The following is a 19,160-nucleotide window of genomic DNA, read 5'->3' as shown; positions in this document are numbered from 1 at the left end:
TAGTGAGCTGGCATACTAGACTGTTAGCATGTTGGCTCATTCGCACATCTTACGTTTGCTATGAGAGCTAAGGTGTTTCGCGTCAGAAAGCCAATATGCTAACATGTGCTCTGCGAACAATCTGACACGCTCAAGTGTGTCATAATGTATACAAGTAGTCGGCAGCGGGAGGCAAGCTCACAAAACTTAAGACCTGATCATTGTGTGACCAATGGCGTGGTATTTCTAAGTTTCTATGAGCTTGAAACAGGTGGCCTAAGTTTTGACCGGCATAAAGTCTTTTTCACTTCGATAAATCAGTTTCTTCGACGTAAAAATGTACACAAGCGTCACTGTTAATATAAATCGAACGCACAGGTGGTCCTAAAAGCCATCCTATTGTAATAATGAAAAGAAGACACACTGCGATTGACTAGACCAGGGGAATCAAACATGAGGACCTTGAGCCAAAACAGGCTACAAATCGGCCCGCGTCACTACCAAGCAAATTGTTGTCAAAGAAAACATCGTTTTTTTCCAAACAAAATTCCTCGGAGTAGCAGTCACTGAGGTCTGAGCTGAGATATCGGGGCGTTGCAACGAAACCTAGCTACCTCGTTGCTGTCAAACGCGCCTCAAATCCGTGCTGTCAGGGTGAGTTTGTGAAAACATACATTATGCTGCAGCTATAGAAGAAGATTTTTGGACATTTCACTGTATTTTGCACCAGAAGTTTTCAAAATTTAGTCATTTTTGTTTCGCAGTTTCAGGTTGGTTGCTAAGTGTTTCCACCTGCGATTCAAACGTCCATATCACTCAGCTGTTCCGTCAGATTGTCCCAGTTTGTTGGACCCATGTAGCTTTTCTCTTGTTTCTCCTGTTTAAGTGCCCTCGTCTCCGGCCTGGTTTCTGTGTTTCCTTTCTCTATGTCATCATTATTTCTAGTTAAGAGCATTTTTGAGCTCAGCTTGATCTCCGTATGGATCCTTTGTCCACGTGTCCTGACAAATTAGTGGTTTGGTCCACAACCGAACCTCAGGCAGGAGTGCCGCTGTTACCACAGCACAGCACAATCATTAGCACAGCGGCGCTTTTCACAGTCCCTTCAAAAGGATCAATTATTTTATTTTTCCCTTCCTTTTTCAAAAAGACTGTTTCATTTTAAACCTTCTCCTTGTAAATTACAGGGACATATCTTCTTTCCTTGGCCTACATTTACGTTGAATATGCTAATCTTTAAATGGATATGTATTATATGTATTTGTTTTTTATGCATCACTTATATTCTGTTTTTGATATTTTGTCTGATTACAACTTTTTATTTTATCAAGTTACTGAAAGCAGTCCATTGTAATTGAAATAAAGCATCATTTTCACTCAGATTTAAAAGACAATCTTGTGAGAAAAAGTATTTTTTGTAACCTCAGTCTACACTCTACACATACAGCTGTGAATATAATTGAGAACTTCACATGAAAATGAAAGCTTTTCTTGCTTTTGGGTGTCTGTTTACACCACAGTAGTTCGGGGAGTCACTAAAACTTCGGCGTCTGTCCATACGAATGTCTGTATTCTTGCCATCGTTGATGGTTATAGCGTTTTGTTCTCTGCGCGCATGTATATCTGATTTCATTACAGAAACAAACAACTGCACCCTCTACTGGCCTGGCATGCAAACTACACCGTTTTCAGCATTTCCGTGTACACGGACAAATGTTGCATTTTAAACTTTTCTCAAATAAAAACCGAAGAACAATGGATGATGCATTGTTCTTCGGTTTTTATTTCAGGGCCATGTTGCTTTGCATTTTTTTCTTCCTCATTAAGAAAATCCTTCATTTAAAAACTGCCTTTTGTGTTTACTTGTGTTATCTTTGACTGTTTAAATTTGTTTGATGATCTGAAACAAGTGTGGAAAACATGCAATAGAACTAAGAAATCAGGAAGGGGCAAACACTATTTCACACCACTTTACATACATACAATACAATAAATGAAGGAATAAATAAATACATGCAGATGAAAACATTGGGATGAAAAAGCTGCTGATAAGCGCGGGAGGGAAACAGTCATCAGGGACGACAAAAGCGGTGGGAAACAATGTAGATGGATCGAACCAGCAGATGGCGGTGATGCAACTTTTGTTGGGGAAGGTAATGAATTATTATTGCACTTTGCTCTTTTCCTGTGTGCCGGCAGGTTACCACACGTCCGTGTTCGGGGTGACCAGCGACTGCCTGCTGGAGAGCCTGGCCAATGTGAAGAGCAGCGGCTGTTTGGTGGAGGTCATCCCGTCTCTGCCTCGCCTCCAGCTCAGCACATCATTGCCCAGGTGAGAAACTCTCCCCGACAAACTTTGGCGGCGCCGTCACCTCTTGCTCCATGTTTTTCTCTCCGAAACGCCGGGGCAGCCGGCAGTACTCAGAAACAACACAAATACTACATCTTACCAAAAATTCGCAAATCACAACGACATCATGACCTCACTTGATGAGTGTAATATAATAGGAGCGACATCATTTCTTTATAACCTGAACAGAAACTATCTAAATTGCTCAATTTTGATTTCAAATGAATGTTTGTATCATATTCTACACAAATAAACCTTAATAGATTGCTAAAATGTATGTGAACACTGCAATTGATGCAAAAACGTTCACCTCTACATTCTCATTGGCATTCTTGCTTAAAGTAAAAGTCTTTTTCTTGACACCAAGGCCCCGTTTCCACGGCATCGTTTCAAGTGAAAACGTGTCGCTTTTGCATTTTCCTATCAGAAAAGTGTGAGTGTTTACACGGACACGTTTTGAAAACACCAGTTGGAAAGTAAAATTTTCCCCCGGTTCCAAAAAGTTCCACCTTGGGAGTAGTTTTCAGTTTCTGCGACTGCCGTTGTCGTGTAAATGGAGACCCAAAACGCAACGGAAGTTGTCGCTCGAAAAGGTTGTCGTGTAAACGTGGCGTTTGTCGCTACTTTCTCCAGGTACACTTTGAAAAATCGGGAGTTATCCCACTTATTTTTCTTGTTTTTATCAGTATTCCATGTCGGCAGATATTTATTTTTCTTAACTTTGACAGTGAAAAGGCTTTGTAAAACTTGGCTGAAGGCACAGAAGTTCTCAGCTTTGAAGATTCGGTGATGAAGCAAAGCTGATGTTAAACACGGATGTGGAAACGTGAAGCTGTAGGTGCTGCAGCTCTGCGCTGAGGGCGAGACGCTCTGAAGTCGGAGCCGAAGGTTTACCTTTACGCTCCTATGGGAGAACACCCAAGAGATCATAGATTAAATTTTTTTGTTTTAAAACTACATTTGCTTTTTGTGCCTGCAACACAGTGCTCATGTTTTTACCCAAGAGATTTTCCACATAAAGAGCTGCTGAAGTGCTGTACTCACAGGCATGACCTAAATAGTGGATTTTTCTGCAGCGCCGCTGTCAAAATGATTTACAGCTCTCCAACAGGCCGCTCTACCTGTGTGTTTTCTGATTGTCAATTACCTGACGACTTCTCCTCTCATGTCCCGCCCCCCCTTCTTCTTGCCTTCAACGGTTCGTGTCACCTCGCATGGGGATGGAGAAAAAGTCCTCTGCTGCTCTGATCTCTGGCGACTGCAGGGATTTCTCACATGGCTAAAAGAAAATAGTCCCTCAGTGGAATTAGTTATATAACCAAACTGCACTCTGCTTTTTGTTTCAGCATCACAAGCTATCATTTTGGACAGGCATATTTGAAGAACGACTTATGTGCTTTTTGTCCATTTTCTGTGGTATATAAAACACAGAAAAGACACACAGATTTCTCCCTTTCTTGTCATTGTGACTGTTCACACCATGAAAATCAATGTTTCATATATTGGGAACATTTCGTGAAATGTCCTAACTAAATGGTAATTTAATTTGTAGATATAATTTAAAGATTATAGCCTCACAATTTCAAAATGAAATGTGAAAAGTTGCATTTATAGAACAGGTTCATGTTAAGTTGGAGTGTTGGGAGCCGTTTTCAAAATGTGGCATTTTCAAAACAGAAGTTTTGCATTTTCACTTGAAAACACTGTTTTGTAAACGAGGCCCAAATGAGAATAACTTTTTCATGGTGTTTTTGTCCGATTTGAATGTTATACACTGCAAAAATGGGTTGCCTAAATACAAGAGATAAACACTACATTTGAGAAGAAAATGAGTTAAAACTAGTGAAATGATTTGTTGCCCTGCATGTGCAGGACAACTATTTACTACGGCTGTGGTGAGCATGCTCAGAAGCAGCGTTTCAGAAAAGTTGCATTCCCCCGCCCCCCCGTTTCCACGGAGACTGGGTTGGCGCATTTTCAACAAGTTCCACCCTGGGAACCGTTTTCAAAAAGTCTCGTTTTCAGTGGCTCCAAGCACCGTTGTCATGTATATGGACACACAAAACGTAACAAAAGCTTTCCGTTTTTCACCTGAAAACCAAAATTATCTCTTGAAAAAGCCCAAAACGCCTCATCACAATGCCATAAGTTTAACATATCATGTTAGAACTTGATGTTAAAAATATGGATACTAAATATTCACATTATATCATCAGATTATTTACATTGTAAAGTGATACTAAATAAATGTTAATGCCGTCTCCCAATCGGAAGGTTGCAGGTTCAATACCCAACTGCACCTGTCCACATGTTGGACTGTCCTTGAGCAAGACACTGAACCCCAAACTGCTCCCACTGGAGTGGCAGTGCCTTGCGTGGATGAGCCTCCAATGGAATGTGTGAACGTAGAGCTCATTGTGGCTGCTCGCGCAGTTGAAAATCCATATATAAGGGAATTCCATTTACCATTTGTCAAACTTTTAAGCAAGATACTGAAGTAACGCTGAGAAATGATGCGCGGAACTCTCACTTCTATTGAAATCATATTTCAGGGAAACTTGGTCTTAACTTATAGAACGCCTTTCAAAGCACTTTGCATTGTTAATTGCGCTCAACTAGTCACACCGCTGGGCACAATTTAGGGTTCCGTGTCTTGCTCAGGGAACCTTTGGCACGTGGACAGGTGGAGATGGAAATCGAACCTGCAAACGTACCAAATGGGGGGCAACCGCTCTACCAACCGAGCCATGCCGCCCCAATGAAAAAGCAGATTGTTAAACTGGAGCCTGAAAGCGCAGAACCGGCAGGCAGATGAAGCTTGTGCTATGTTACAGGCACTCAGTCAGCTTAGATAACGTTGATTAATGAAAATGACTCAGAACTGAAGCACTATATTAATGCCACTGTAAGGTGAATCAGCCTTTTCTATTAGTATGAATTTCATTTCATTTATTTATTTATCAAAAGTACTCATGCTGATAATATATGTACAATACAAAAAAGATAATAAGCATAATGGCTACCATTTAAACCATAATTTGAACATCAGTTTAGAAAACGGTGGCAGTCATTATCAGAATTAATTACCGATGTTGGCTCCATCAATTTCCAATTATAAGTGTTTAATTATAGTAGTTCTCCAAAATTAATGGTGATTCATTGATTCACACAGGAGTCGCGTTTTCTTCCAAATGAATGAATACGATTATTTCATCCACTCATAATCTTTTGTTACGTCCATGTGAAGATGAGTTTTTGTGCCACCTTAGGAAATTTTCAATGATAAAAGACTAAATTGTGTAATGATGTCCTGAAAATCCACCATGAAGCACTTCGCTTACTTTTAATGTATGGAAACCGTGCGTTAGGATGTGTTGGTGAACACATGATGTGTGATTGAGCACAATGGACATTTTCAAGCAGAATATTGCATTTTAAAGTTGTAGGGAGGACTCTATCTTCCATTTTCCCACCAATTGCTTTCTTCCCTGGTATTTCTGGCACTTATTATTAATAATAATAAAAAAAAAAGTGCCCTGAAAGCACTTTAATTACAAGTGTACCAAGACAGAGGTTTCCAACTTTAAAATAGCAATACATATTTTTCTGCTATAGTGACATGGTAGAGGGCTCTCTGGAGGTAAAGCCTCCTTTCTGGTAGTATGCCTCTCCTACAATGGCCTCACCGTCTTGAAAGCGCCTGCGGCCTCAAAAAAAATGACCGTCCATACATTCACAATACAACCGATCACAGCCGACATTGACTAAAGGCACCGTGCTTCAGAGGGATGGGTTCACCTGCTTCATCCAAACCCCGTCGTCTCCTGTCTCCACACTCGTACAGGTCGGCTCACACCCCCCAGCCCATGTCCAAAGAAGAGCTGTCCAGCACCGTCTCCGTACAGCTCTTCAACGGAGAGACGCAGCAGGTGACCATCACTTTGGAAAACATCGGCTCCGTTGAAATCGAGACTCTGGAACTCACCTCCAAGATCGTCAGCACCAAAGGTGAGTAAACTTGATAAACTTTGCCGCGCTTGTAATAACTTGGTACATATTGCAGAAGTTATCAAGAAATACGGATTAAATGATTAAATGGCATCTGGTTTCATTTCTTCAAGAAAATAGAAGTGGCTGGTTGGAATACAAAAGCAAAAGCAAAGAGTGACATATATTTCTAGTCCAACGGAATCTTTATTAAACATAGAACCATATATACCAATACAGGGCAAAATTTATTATATAATGCACCAAATTATTACCCCCCCCCACCCCCCCCCCCCAAAAAAAATACCCACATTTTGTAGTAACTTGCAATATGTAACAAGTTATTATGAAATGCTTCAAAGTTTGTCACAAAATGTGTTATACGTGGCATCATTACATAATGAGGTGAAAATGTATTATTACATATTGCACCGTCATTACGTAATGCCGCGCTCCAGGGTGTCGGTTGCTTTCTTGTTAACAAGACGCCTGATGGCATTCCATTTATACACTCACGTCGATGAACTCTGTACAAAGTTGATTCCAGTGGTCAAAGGTCATTAGTTGTAGGTCAACGTGGGAAATATGTTTTGATGGCGTGTGAACAAGGAAGACTTGACACGTGGCGTGTGCGAAGGACTGAAAGAGACGGCCGCGGTCGGTGTTATCGATGCGGTTTTTTCGTCGGGAGAGGCTTTGATGTACTCCACCTCCCCGCCAGTTTGTGCTCCAGCCTCTCGCAGTCCTCATGTCCGCCGCGCCGCAGAGGCCACTCCCCTGCTGTCGTTGGGTCTACATCTTTCATGCCCCCGTGGCGTTTCAGTCTGTGTTCCATCTCTTTGTTGGGCACCTGCTCTCGTCCTCAGATCTCTGCGGTCCCCGTCACCCCCACTGCTTCTCCTCTCCCTCTTATGCTTTTTCTCGTCTGAGTCTCGCTGTCTGAGCCGACAAAGGTGACACATATTCGGAAACCGTACACACAAAGGTGCGGCGGCTTTTCTCTTCCAACGTCAGAACCGAAGAAAACACTACTCTGTCTACAACGTCTCTCCACCGATAGGATTGTCTGTTCGTGTGGTTTAAGCTGCTTCACATGATAAAGCTTTTTAGTTTGATCCTTCAAAAAAAAGAAAAATCCTAACTGACTCGGGAGGAATTGAGAACCCATTGTTCTCTATTTTACAATTTGCGGCACTCCTGTTGTTCGAACGCTTTGGCAGAAGGTCCAGAAAATGCAGCAGAAGAGTAATTGGGTTAAAGAAATGAGATTTCAGAGTCTATTGAATTCTTTTGCAGAGACGATTCCAATCGATGCAATGTTGTAGTGTTGAGCTAGTTTACGTCTTCTTTACTGTCCTCAGTGTCCACAGTGATTTAGTTCAGTAACTTGCTGCTGCTTCAAATCAGATTTATGAACACTATCTACTATATTCTTTGAGTTACCTGTTGACATTGCAATAAAACACAACCTGATCTTTTAAATTAGTTCCCCATTTTTATAGCAATTTCTTGTTATTACCAATAACCAGCTCGTTCAAGTAGAGAGTAAACTGGTCATTCATGCGACGTTGAACGTGGCATGCTTGTATCGTCGAAGTGCCTTTGGGCAAGAAACGGAACCCGAAATTGCTGCGGCGCCTTGCATGGCAGCTGTCTGCTTTGGTGTGGATGAATGGGTGTATGTGATTAACTGTTTAAAGCCCTTTGGAAAACACAATAAACACTATATAAGTGAAATCTATTGACCAAAAAACTGGGGATCTACTGTTTTTTTTTTTTTTTTTTGTTCCAAGCACAGCCATCTCAATGGTTGAAGAAATAATCTCCAATGAACAGGATTTTTACTGAATTAAAATGCATTTTTGAAAATGATCAGAGCATAATGATTGGACATGACGTGAAACACAACCTACTCAAATGAGAGGTCTTTAAAGATGACCTCAGAGCATGGCTGTCAAAGACGATGGAAGACTGGACCAAAGTCGCATTGGGAGGGTCTCATCTGCTTGTAGATTATGCTGTGGCTGATGTGTATCAATTAAATGCCAAATTCCAGTTGGATTACCTTTGACAGTGTTTTGTTTTAACTGCACATTTCTTTCACGTGGTCTTTTGTCAGGGTGTGTGGTTTTATTCGCCAAGGTTGAAGAGTAAGAGAACTCTGACCATTAAATAATCATCAAATTTGGTCAGTCTATGTTTTAATTTTTCTTTGTGGTTAACTCCAATCAGGGAAAGTGACCAACCACATTCACAGACATGATATATTCCCCACATGAAGTCATCCAATTGTATCCCAATGACCAATGAACCAACAATCACTAATTTAAATCCAGTGTTTTCCATGGTCCTGCTCTTGCAGCAGGATTCGTTGCAAAGAACGACTCCTGCAGGTAATTAAGCTCAACATCTGAGCCTGCAAGACCTTTGAAGGCCATTTTAATGTCATATCCGCTGCTTCGTGAAGTTTCAGATTGAATCTGTGTTTCACTTTGTTCCTTAATTTGCCGTTGAGACAGAACTGTACCTGGTTGGAGGGTAATCATGGGACTCATCAAATGGTCGCCCCCGGAAGATACTAAACTCTTCCTTTAAGAGTGTTATTTCAACATTTTGCTGTAGTTTATGTCGCAGTTGTTGCAAACAGACCTGCCACTTCCTACCCTTCATTTCTTATTTATCCAACACTGTCAGGAAAGCTCAAGCCTCGACCTCTTATCACAATGTATCTTGTACTTTTCTCCAGAAATTTATATTTCCGTTCTGATGGACTCCACTCTTGATAGGTAAAATAGGTTTTATGAATGCTAGTTTGCTAATGGAAAGTGATTTGGAACAAACATCATGCAGGTATCATAGCTTCCTTAACATTAGGATGATATCTTAAGCAACCAGTTATATGTTATATAAATCCAATGTAGTCACTATAAGAACAACTTTTTTTGGGTTGGGGTTCACATTAAGTAACTTTTTCATACCAATACATTTATGACTTATCTGTCATATGCGTTGTCCACAACAATCATGTCATTTCCAACATGTCATAAAACCGCAAAGCTTGATTTTTGAAACTGGATTGAAGTCAGAGGACCAAACAGATCTACTCTTATTGTTGTTGTGTACATTGAACATTGACGTCAACAAAGGCTTTGCAAGGCTGTTAATGCAGCACCAATTGGCAACAAGGCAAATCAGAATGGTGCTGTGCTACGAGTCCATTCTTTCTGTCTATATTCTAAAGTTTGCAATTTCCTACATCCGAATGGCTGCCAAATTGTTTGTGATGTCACAGGTCCAGCTTCTACCACTGCACTTAAAATGCCATTTTCTTCAGCAGATGGATTTCAAAATAGTTTTTTTTTTTTTCACATTCACAGGGTGTATATTTGTCATTCAGCAGAGTAAAGTTCAAATGAAGGAACAATTTTTGAGTATAGGATGACTTTAATAAATGTTTGTACTGCTTCTGTTGGGTATTTGCTTCTACAGTCACACCGAGGAGCCACAAAGTAAATGACGGAGCTGTGAAATAATCTCTTCGGAATCAGGTGTCTTTTTAAGGTGGATAATAGTTTTTCATTATGCACTGCAGTCCTACTGCAGCACACAAAGTCTGTTGGACGATGTCATCACGTTGGATAACACGGTTTTCAGAATTCCCTCTGTTACTTGACGAAGCCTTTTGTCAAAAGCTCGAAAGTGTCAGAAAGTGACGGTTCAGCCAAAGTCCACTGAGGCGCCTCCGAGGCGGCGCAGCCTGGTGGGCTGCATGATCCAACCCAACGCGCTAATTGTGTCGCCGTGCAATTGATCATCCACTTCTTCTTCTTTTTTTCTTTTTTTCATGCGTGTTGCTGTAGCTTCCGACAAGCAGCTACGGTTTCGAGTACAGTGCCTCAAACCTGAGAGATCCTTGAAGGGAATGCAAATATTTAAATGGATGTGTAGTTTTAATCACGCCGGTCTCATTGTCGCTGGTGTCTCTACCTCAGCATTCCACTAATCAACAGGAGTCTTTTCGCTTCAAGGAAAAAAAAAGAAGTGATTTTAAAGGGGGTTATCAGATTGATGGGGCTTAATTTTAGGCTGTCAGACATCAGTCAGCACCAATTACCCCCCTCGCTTTGAGTTGTACGGCTTTGTCAAGACGCCCCGATTTGCCAGGACTCGTTCTTTTCAGGATTTCTCTGCTTTCCCAGATTGTGATCATAACTCAAAGGCAAACACAACCTGCGTCACTAAGTCCGTTTTCTTTTATGTCTTTCGCACATTTTAAGCATTTTTAAGGAGACTCGCTATGCAAATTTTCAAGGTTATCTTGATATTGTGTAACCTCCACTCCGAGTGTTTCATGATTCTCTCCTCTTGAAGAGCCTGTCCTATTCGTGGTTCTGAAGTTGCCAACACTGTTAAAACCACATCACCGCGTGGCCTCGCATGCTAACTACATTGTTTTATAGTGTTTCCGCCGTTTCTGTGTAAATGGACATCATTTTCAAAATGTTGCCGTGTAAATGCGAAGCGTTTCCGAAACAGAAACACCACAACAGTGCATTTTCACTTAAAATGTTGTCGTGTAAACAGCTTCAGGTTCTTTTATTCACTATTCAAAATTTTGATTTGCTATTTGTACACATAAACCTTCAGCTTAGGCACATGGGGATTCTCGTGCGGCACTTTCATGGAAGTCAAGTTAAAAAAAACAGACAACACAACTGTCAAAGCAATTAAAAAAAGACACTTTGAAAGACTGATATACATTATATATATATATATATATACATATTTACATTTTGGTTTTTGCCATCAGTCACACTGTGGCACCAAACGGACTTCCAAGAGTAAAAACTAGTTATCCATTGGTCATTATTTTCAAAATGTGCCTCTTTTCGCTCACAGTTGCCCAATTTATTGATCAGCATGGTGCTGTTGGTGTTTAAGTTCCTCTCCTGTCAGGACTGACCTCATTCTGAATTTGCTCTAATTACATCGGGTCTTGTTCTGCCGCTCTCTGGAGCGGGCCTCAACTTCCCTTTGTGTAAATCCGAGCATGTCGGGCTGAGATAGGTTTTTCTGCGGGGTCCAACCATTTGGCTCTGTGAACTCCTGCAGCACACGCTCCTGCTTCTATTAATAAATCTCAATCAGCGCAAAACTTTGCATATCAATGCCGGTACCTGCTCTACACCCGTCTGTGAAAAGAATGCCACAGAAAGTGCCTCGCTCTCAGCGAGTTCATTGAGATTCTCCACGAGTGCGGCGCAGAGCAGCTGTCACATTTCATGCAAACATGAAGCCCGGCTGAGGCTATTTATAGCACTTGAATTATTTATTCGACTCACGCAGCGGTAAACCGTTCTCATTGTTTTACATTTTAGCGAAACAGGAAGAACAATGGTCCATGGTGTTTTGTTTTCTTTAAAACCCCAGACGGCCTTGAGGTAATTTATTCCTCCACTTTGGCACAGACATTCACTTTCACCTAAAGGTTGACTGGTTAAGGTTTTGTGCCCAAAGGTCGAAAGTTACCGTGACCTCATGAAAAGTTCAAGAATGCCTTTCAGGCATTTTCTACAAAATTTGCACGTTGTTCACTCTTTCTCAAAAAATCCTAGTTGGTCATTGCAGCCTGAAGTGTATGATGCTGTTATAGGGGCGGTGGCTGCATTTCAGGTCTTTGATTCCGAAACAGTCTTCTATCAACCAATAATATAATAATGGCCAATAATGTAATACCTGCCATTAATGTAATCATTTTGTCTAGTGAAGTGTAATGAAGCCAATAACTTGCCAGTGGGGCAATAAAATATGTGAGCCAATATCATCATTAAATTTCGCCGATGAATTATTCTGTTATTGAATAAGTATTGCAGTTTTTGCCCGCTCATCAAAAATAGATATAGTAGGTGTCACAGTCGATGTATTCATTCATTGAGGAGTAATATTCAACATTCTCTCACAGTGATTGTTCTCAAAGTTTTAAAATATTAAGTGCCAAGTACAGCGATGAAGATCAGGGAGGAACCTTTATGAGGGTCTCTTTCACTGTAAACGGGATTATACCCCGGTGATTGTATGTATATAGTCACTCATATATTCCTTAAGCTTCTTATTGTTCGTATAGGGTTTGGGTGTGAACAGGAATATTGGGGAGCTCTGTCTGTCTGTATATGAATGCAAACTTTCTATGTTTATGTGTGTGTGTGTGTGTATATATGTGGTAAATATTTATATATTGTATGTGTGTATATGTAAGAGTTCTATATTATTCTTACTGTTATATTTACACATATAATACCAACTATTTTTCTTACAGAAAGATAATGAGAAAATATAACTGTTAAATTGGAGAAGGAGTTGGATTTGACAAGTTTACTTCTTCATAACCCTTTTCAGGAATGTTAATCAGATATATGAGGTGTGTGTGTGTGTGTATGTTGATAAGTATGTGTGGGTATACTTAAACATAGATGATATATTTTGTATCACTATATTTTCAGTGCTGCTCTATTCCAGGTGGGTTATTTTTAAAGTGGCAAGTTTGTTTTACTTTTTATTATTTTGACAAGCTATTCCCAGTTTTTTTTTTTTTTTTTTTTTTTTTTTTAGTATGTAGAGATCAGATTACAATTGATAGAACGAAAACTGTTGTTTTATTATGTTTATACATATTGCGGTGAGCAGTGTAGAAGAATCACACTTAAGAAACAAAACTTTGTTTTACACCAGCTGCAAATGGCAGAGGCTTTTATTTTGACACACACTAACAGGAACCCCCATGGCTGGACGACATGAAAACACAAAACTCTTCACTCACGGTTGCAACATTCCACTTAGTAAACTAAACCAAACCAGCTAACTAACTAGACTAACTAAACAACAAAAACGTAACACAATCACTCACAAGACCAATGTAACCCACAATAACTGCATTAAAAGCCCCATCAACCCAAACTCCCATAATGCATTGCAGCTCAACAGTTCAGTCCTTGGAATCAGCTCTTTGATTGTGTTCAGATTCGTCCCGAGCTTCCATGGCAACTCCGCTGCCAGCTCTGCTCATCATGCCAAACTCCATGTGAACGTGTCAGGTGCATACATTTTCACCGCATCTCACACTTCTTCAAAAATCTTCCTTTTCGGTGCGCCCGGCCCCCAGAGAGTTCGGGAGTGGCGGCTTTCATGTGAGGATCTGAGTACAGTATCTTTACTTCCCACCTTTGTGGATAATACATTTATTCCACAAAGTTGTTTTTTTCCACCCCTCCGTAATACTTCGTATGCTTCAGTGGTCGTCATTGGTGTCTAAGCCCCACATGACAGCGTAGCGTCATGCTAACAGAAGCTCGTACAACCACCCCCCCCCGTTCCCCGGGTAATCGAATTACTAGTTCCCTTCGGGGTATGCCTCCTGTGCCGTTACCTGGTTGAGGCCTCAGACGTTGCCACAGTTGAGAAATCCGCTCTGAAGCTTTTCACTCTGGGAACTGAATAAATACAAGATGAGGAGTCACAATAGGAAAACCTCCGTGGCTAAACAAACAGAAGCATTGCTCTAAATGCTGCTGCACCGACACAGACATTTTGGAATATTAGACAAGACCTTCTGTGTGCTCAAAATTAAATATTTACTCATCAAGACCTAAAACAAATGCTCTTGATCAATCTATTGTAGCGGATTGAAGTGCGGGTAAACATTCTATGAGGTTTCTTTGAGAAGCAGAAAAATAGGCTGCTGTCAGAGCTTCTATTCATGTAGTACACATGTACACGTCAGCTTTATTGTCCTCTCAAATACTGTCATGAACAATCATGTCACATCAGGACGGAATACACACAACTGCCCAAGCACATAAAAAAAGAAGGATAATAATGGGATTGATGTTATTTCGGTTGTTTTGTTGGCTTTAAAGCATTCTTTCCCCCCCGATTCCCTTGTGCTGTTTCTGTAGTAGGTACCACTTAGGCAACAAAACTACTTCCACTACACATTTGTAAGCTGTACATACATAAACACAGTAATATTGAAAACGGATAACGAGGCCTCGTGTACACATTTTTCAGGATAGAATAGAATGGAACTCTTCCTTGTCACTCTGTTAAAAGCTTAGCTGAGCTCCTCCCTCCTGTTCCACAACCAGCAAGACGCTCTTTCTGCCGCCGCCAACATTTTTGTTTAGCCCTGGTTTGTCTTTCTTTTCCTGTCACTCCAATGGCTGTAAGCATCCTCCACACCGAGTGGACAGGGAATCCCCTCCAGCCGACCTCCACCGGGAACAGCCATGCTGGCCGTCCTTTCCCCCCGTAGTCCTGCAAGAAGTCCTGGTATTTGGCGTTCTTCCTCTCAAAAGCCCGATCACACACTATATTATTCCTTGCTTTCCTATTGGAACCTCTGGGTCCGTAATAATAATGACTCCTTGCATGGCAATAGGGTCTTCACACCACCAGGTGCTCAGACCCTAATCAACAGTCACACGGCGTCTCGTCATTTCAGAATTCAGCCCCAGTTGCTTTAAGGCTTTGTTTTGCTTCAGATAAATTACTCAGGGAGAAAGAAAAGCTGCGTGATCACACCTAATACAAAAAAAACCCCCAACTAAACGTATTGACTGATATTTGCTCTCAAGCACCACTGACGTGATCTTTGGGGAACAAATAAGCCATAAACAACAAAGCACTGCCATGTCTTGTGACTCGTGATTAAGCGGTTTGATGAAAGTATCATACGTGATCTCAACCTTCTACCTGTTGAGTTTCAAGGCCCCACTGCTGCATATTTTAGCATAAGCCTTGTTTTTTTTTCTTTTTTTTCTTGCTCCACGGCCTAATATCCCTGATGCCTCTCCCTCTCTGTTCCCATCCTCTCTTTTAATTCACAGCAAGTAGCTCAGAATCTATGAATATTTAAAGTGGAGCTTTATTTACAAAATCTGTATTTATTGCAGCCCGCCTTCGCCTCCTCTTAGAGGACTTTTACAAGCTTTCGGTTAGAAATCAAGCAGGGATGTGTAAACTGTTGCTCTAAACCGTGAGCTGGGGTCTTGTTCTGTCGTGCGCGTGTTAAAATAGCCCTCCCTCCCTCCCCGTGAGTGGCTCCAACTGCTCACCTGTGCAGACTGAACACGGGCTTTATTCAGGTGATGTACCATTCATTTGGCGCTGCTGGCTGGAATAGGCGGAGCTGAGTCATCGGTCTTGGGCTCAGAGGGTTTGAGGCAAAAGTCAGAGCGGTGGGTTTGGTGACGGACTGGTAGGGAACGGACGAAAGTAGAACAAGCTTGTAAGAAACGTGACAGTCGTTCTGGTATTCTTTAGGTCAGAGAAGTAGACTTGCGATCTGAGTGTCGCTGGTTTCCATTCCCACAGCGGACGGGTTCCCGCTGTGGCCCCCGGAGCGCCGCCTCTCGCCGTAATGGCCGCTCCAAGTCTCTACGATGGATCCAGTACAACAAAGACATTAAACGTGAAGCTTTGGATTCTAATTAACATATTTAAATAATGCATTTACTTTTTGTGTTTGCATTAATCAGATTTGTTTTAGTATCATTTCATTACATTAATTAGACATTTAGGAAGCGGGTGTCTGGGCACATGGTGAAAGGAGGAGAAAAATAAATATGCATAGAGGCAGACATACAGTATAGGAAGGATACGGAGGGCATCCGTCTTTCTCTTTCTTTTTTCCCTTCTCTTGATCGGATGGAAGGTTTTTTGGCAGACCTTCAGTACGGGTGTTTGTACGGAGGCCCTCCTGTGTAAAGTATAAATTGAAAAGGTAATTTTAATTTATTTGGGTTTCTTTTTTTGTTTACTTAATGACAAAAGACTATATTAATAGGAGGAAAAGGATAAGGTAGGAGGAAGAGAAGGGAGGGTCCCTTTTTTGTTGATGCTGTCGTTTTTCTTGGTTTTTATGTCCTTCTAAACAGGTATTGAAAATGTATGTATAATATAAGAATACTGCATGTACCACACTCGTATGCTTATTTTGAAAAAAAAAAGTGAGGCTTTGGAAAAATACAAACTCTCTAAAGACTTATTGATATCCAGACCCAGAGACCATGGTTTCATCTGGATTCATTCCAGGTATTAAAGAAGATAGTGGGGAAACCATATGTGGCACCTGAAAGACTGGCTGGATGGAAAATCTCTCTGACAGATGAACATTTCCTGAACATTTTGGAACCTCTGGGTGTGTTGATGACTGTTCGGTGTGGTTCTTTTATAGACTCTGCGATGACGACTTCTCCCCAAAAAACATTTGATGAATCCAGACTCCACACCAGGGAGTTAGTAGTTAGTTGTGTTTTAGGATTATGCAGATTGTCCAGAATGCTGCTGTTTTTTTCTTTGGACTTTTATTTTTTATTTTTTCAACCCTCCGTGGATACTGAGACATCCATCAAAGTGACAAATAATTCATATTCTGATTCTGTCCCTGTAGGAATGACGACGTCTTATTGATTGTCTTTTGTATTTTTCTTTTTTATCCAGAAAAAGTGTTTGGTGAATTTCTGAGCTGGGAGCTGGAGGACGCCTTGTCTCACCTGCCTCTGAAGCCCGGTCAGGCCGTGACGCTGACCGTCAGCATCAAAGTCAAGCTGGACTTCTCCGGCCAAGAAAGCCTGCTGCAGGACCTCAATGACGGTGAGTGGACGCTGTGGTTCAATATTTGATCCTCTTGTGTTAACTCTGAGAAGTTTATTCTACCGTTTACATTCATTGAACTTTTAATGCCAATAGTTCGTGACCGCGTTCAGAGAAAACCGCTCTCTTTCCCAGTACAGGCCGAACGCAAGTTTCACTGAACATTTGACTCCATACCTTTACCAGGTTAAAAGTGATCCTAAGATAAGATAAGATATCCCTTTATTTATCTCGCATGTGGAGAAATTTGCAGTGGTACAACAGGATAGTAAAGAGAAAGAAGCACACATAGCAGGAACTAAAAAAAAGCAGATAAAAATACAATATAATAGAAAAATATCCACACGGTGCCTATAAGTGTGGACATGTACAGAATATGGGGGTGGATGTATTTTACATAGTAAATACGTTCTTATAGATTATTATAGTTATAGCACCACTTCTTGCCCAGTTGGAGTGGAGTGATATTGTCCGGTGGTGGTGTGCAGTGGTCTACTGGGAGCAGGCTTGGTTGAAGAGTCTGACTGCAGCAGGGAGGAAGGACCGGCGGAGTCTCTCCTTCAGACACCGAGGGTGGAGAAGCCTCTCACTGAAGGAGCTGCCCAGTGATGTGACGGTACCATGTAGGGGGTGGGAGACGGTCTCCATCAGGGATGAAAGCTTCTTCAACATCCTCCTGTCTCCCACCACCTCCACGGGGTCCAGGAGGGGCAGCCCAGGACAGAGCTGGCCTTCCTCACCAGACACCTGGCCATATCTGTTAACATTGGATCTTGATGTATGAAGGTTCACTGCTGTGCTGCGATATACACCGAAATTGTTGGGAATGATTCGCCTCAGAACCAAGAGATGCAGACCAGTAGAGTCCAGATTGTGTGATTGGGCTCCGTTGGCGTTGTGGGTGATGGGCTCTCCGACACTAAGAAAAAAAACAAAAAACTGTTAATATAGACGCTAAATAAACTCTTGATTTTGGTTGAGCCCTTTTTAAAAATCCATTTCTTTGCTGGCCTTATTCACATGCGTAGGTTGTTGGCGCCAATGCTCCCAAGCCTGGTTTAAGCATTAAGACATGTTGAACAGTACAGTGTTTGATTCATAATCACTTTCAAATATCACATTCATCACTCCTACTGAAATCTAAATCATTACTTACATTTCACTCTACATTTACTCCTTTATTTATATATTTTTCTTCATGTTTATTTGTCACCTATCTGGAGAATGTGAGTGTGATCTGATGCTTATTTATCTCAACATTGACTCCACATGAGTCTGACTCAGTGGAGTAACAGCTTTCAAATCAGACACTTTATCTATTTTCCACAAGGCGCCTTGATCCAAATACTTGAAGGCCCGAGCTGAAATTATGGCTGTTAGATTATAAGGAAGTGCAGGAATTTAATAAACTGGATATGAGATTCTATCGATCTGCTAAAAAAAAAAAAATAAAAAATCTGGCGTGGGACTTTCCTGCTTTCAGGTTTTAATGCCAGCCACACATATTGGTGCCACTGATTGATTGCTAGGTTGAATCACGGACGAATCTCCCTGACTGTGAACTTTTTCTTCCACCTGCTTTTTTTATTGGATTGCTGCTAAAATGATTGAGAAATCGAGAACTGCCAAAAAAAAAATTATTCGATTAAACGCAGCTTTGGAAATATGGTCTTTCTCCTCCATTTGCTTGAATTGTAAGACGTTTTTCTAATTGTTAAAACAATGGACAGAATAATCAAGAGGCATTGTTAGCCTTTTGGGGCTTTATTGGCAGATCACATCAGTTTCTTTTATTTTTTTCCTGAAGGAGTGCTCATGTCGGATGTAGAAAGTTGTTGGAATACAGCCGTAGTTCTGATCCAGTTCTGCCCGTCTCACATTTCACATTCAGCACTAATAGGAGGTCTGGAGGTCCGTACACCTCCGTTCCTCCACCGGCTGCGAAGCTTCCTCTCTTTAACTGTCAGATTTCCTCTCTTCTAATTCTCTTTCTTGGTTTTGTAAGAAAAGAAAACAATGTGACCTTCTCCTCCACCTCGGAGCTCATTCACCGAGTTCCCTTCTCCTCAAAGTCTCGCCCGTCGTCGGACTTCTTTCGGTCTTCTTTTGCTGCGTCGCCGCCGACCTCTTCCTTCAGCCTCGCCACAGACTCATCAATATTAATGAGCGATCAATATGGATCTGCTCCCTTGCC

General features: G+C 41.3%; 1 protein-coding gene across 1 annotated transcript in view; it reads left to right on the top strand.

Annotated features, from left to right (window-relative positions):
• trappc9 (trafficking protein particle complex subunit 9) overlaps nt 1-19,160 on the top strand; it is a 272,998-nt gene that overhangs the window by 65,892 nt on the left and 187,946 nt on the right. The window contains exons 14-16 of the mRNA XM_080485031.1: nt 2,179-2,311; nt 6,174-6,337; nt 16,814-16,966. Of these exons, the coding sequence (XP_080341157.1) occupies nt 2,179-2,311; nt 6,174-6,337; nt 16,814-16,966 (450 nt within the window). The remainder of the gene's footprint in view (nt 1-2,178; nt 2,312-6,173; nt 6,338-16,813; nt 16,967-19,160) is intronic.

This window comes from Lipophrys pholis, assembly GCF_963383615.2.
Source record: "Lipophrys pholis genome assembly, chromosome: 17".
Classification (NCBI taxonomy): Eukaryota; Metazoa; Chordata; class Actinopteri; order Blenniiformes; family Blenniidae; genus Lipophrys; species Lipophrys pholis.
The sequence above is the reverse complement of the archived record's forward strand: the minus strand, read 5'-3'. Positions and strand labels throughout refer to the sequence as shown.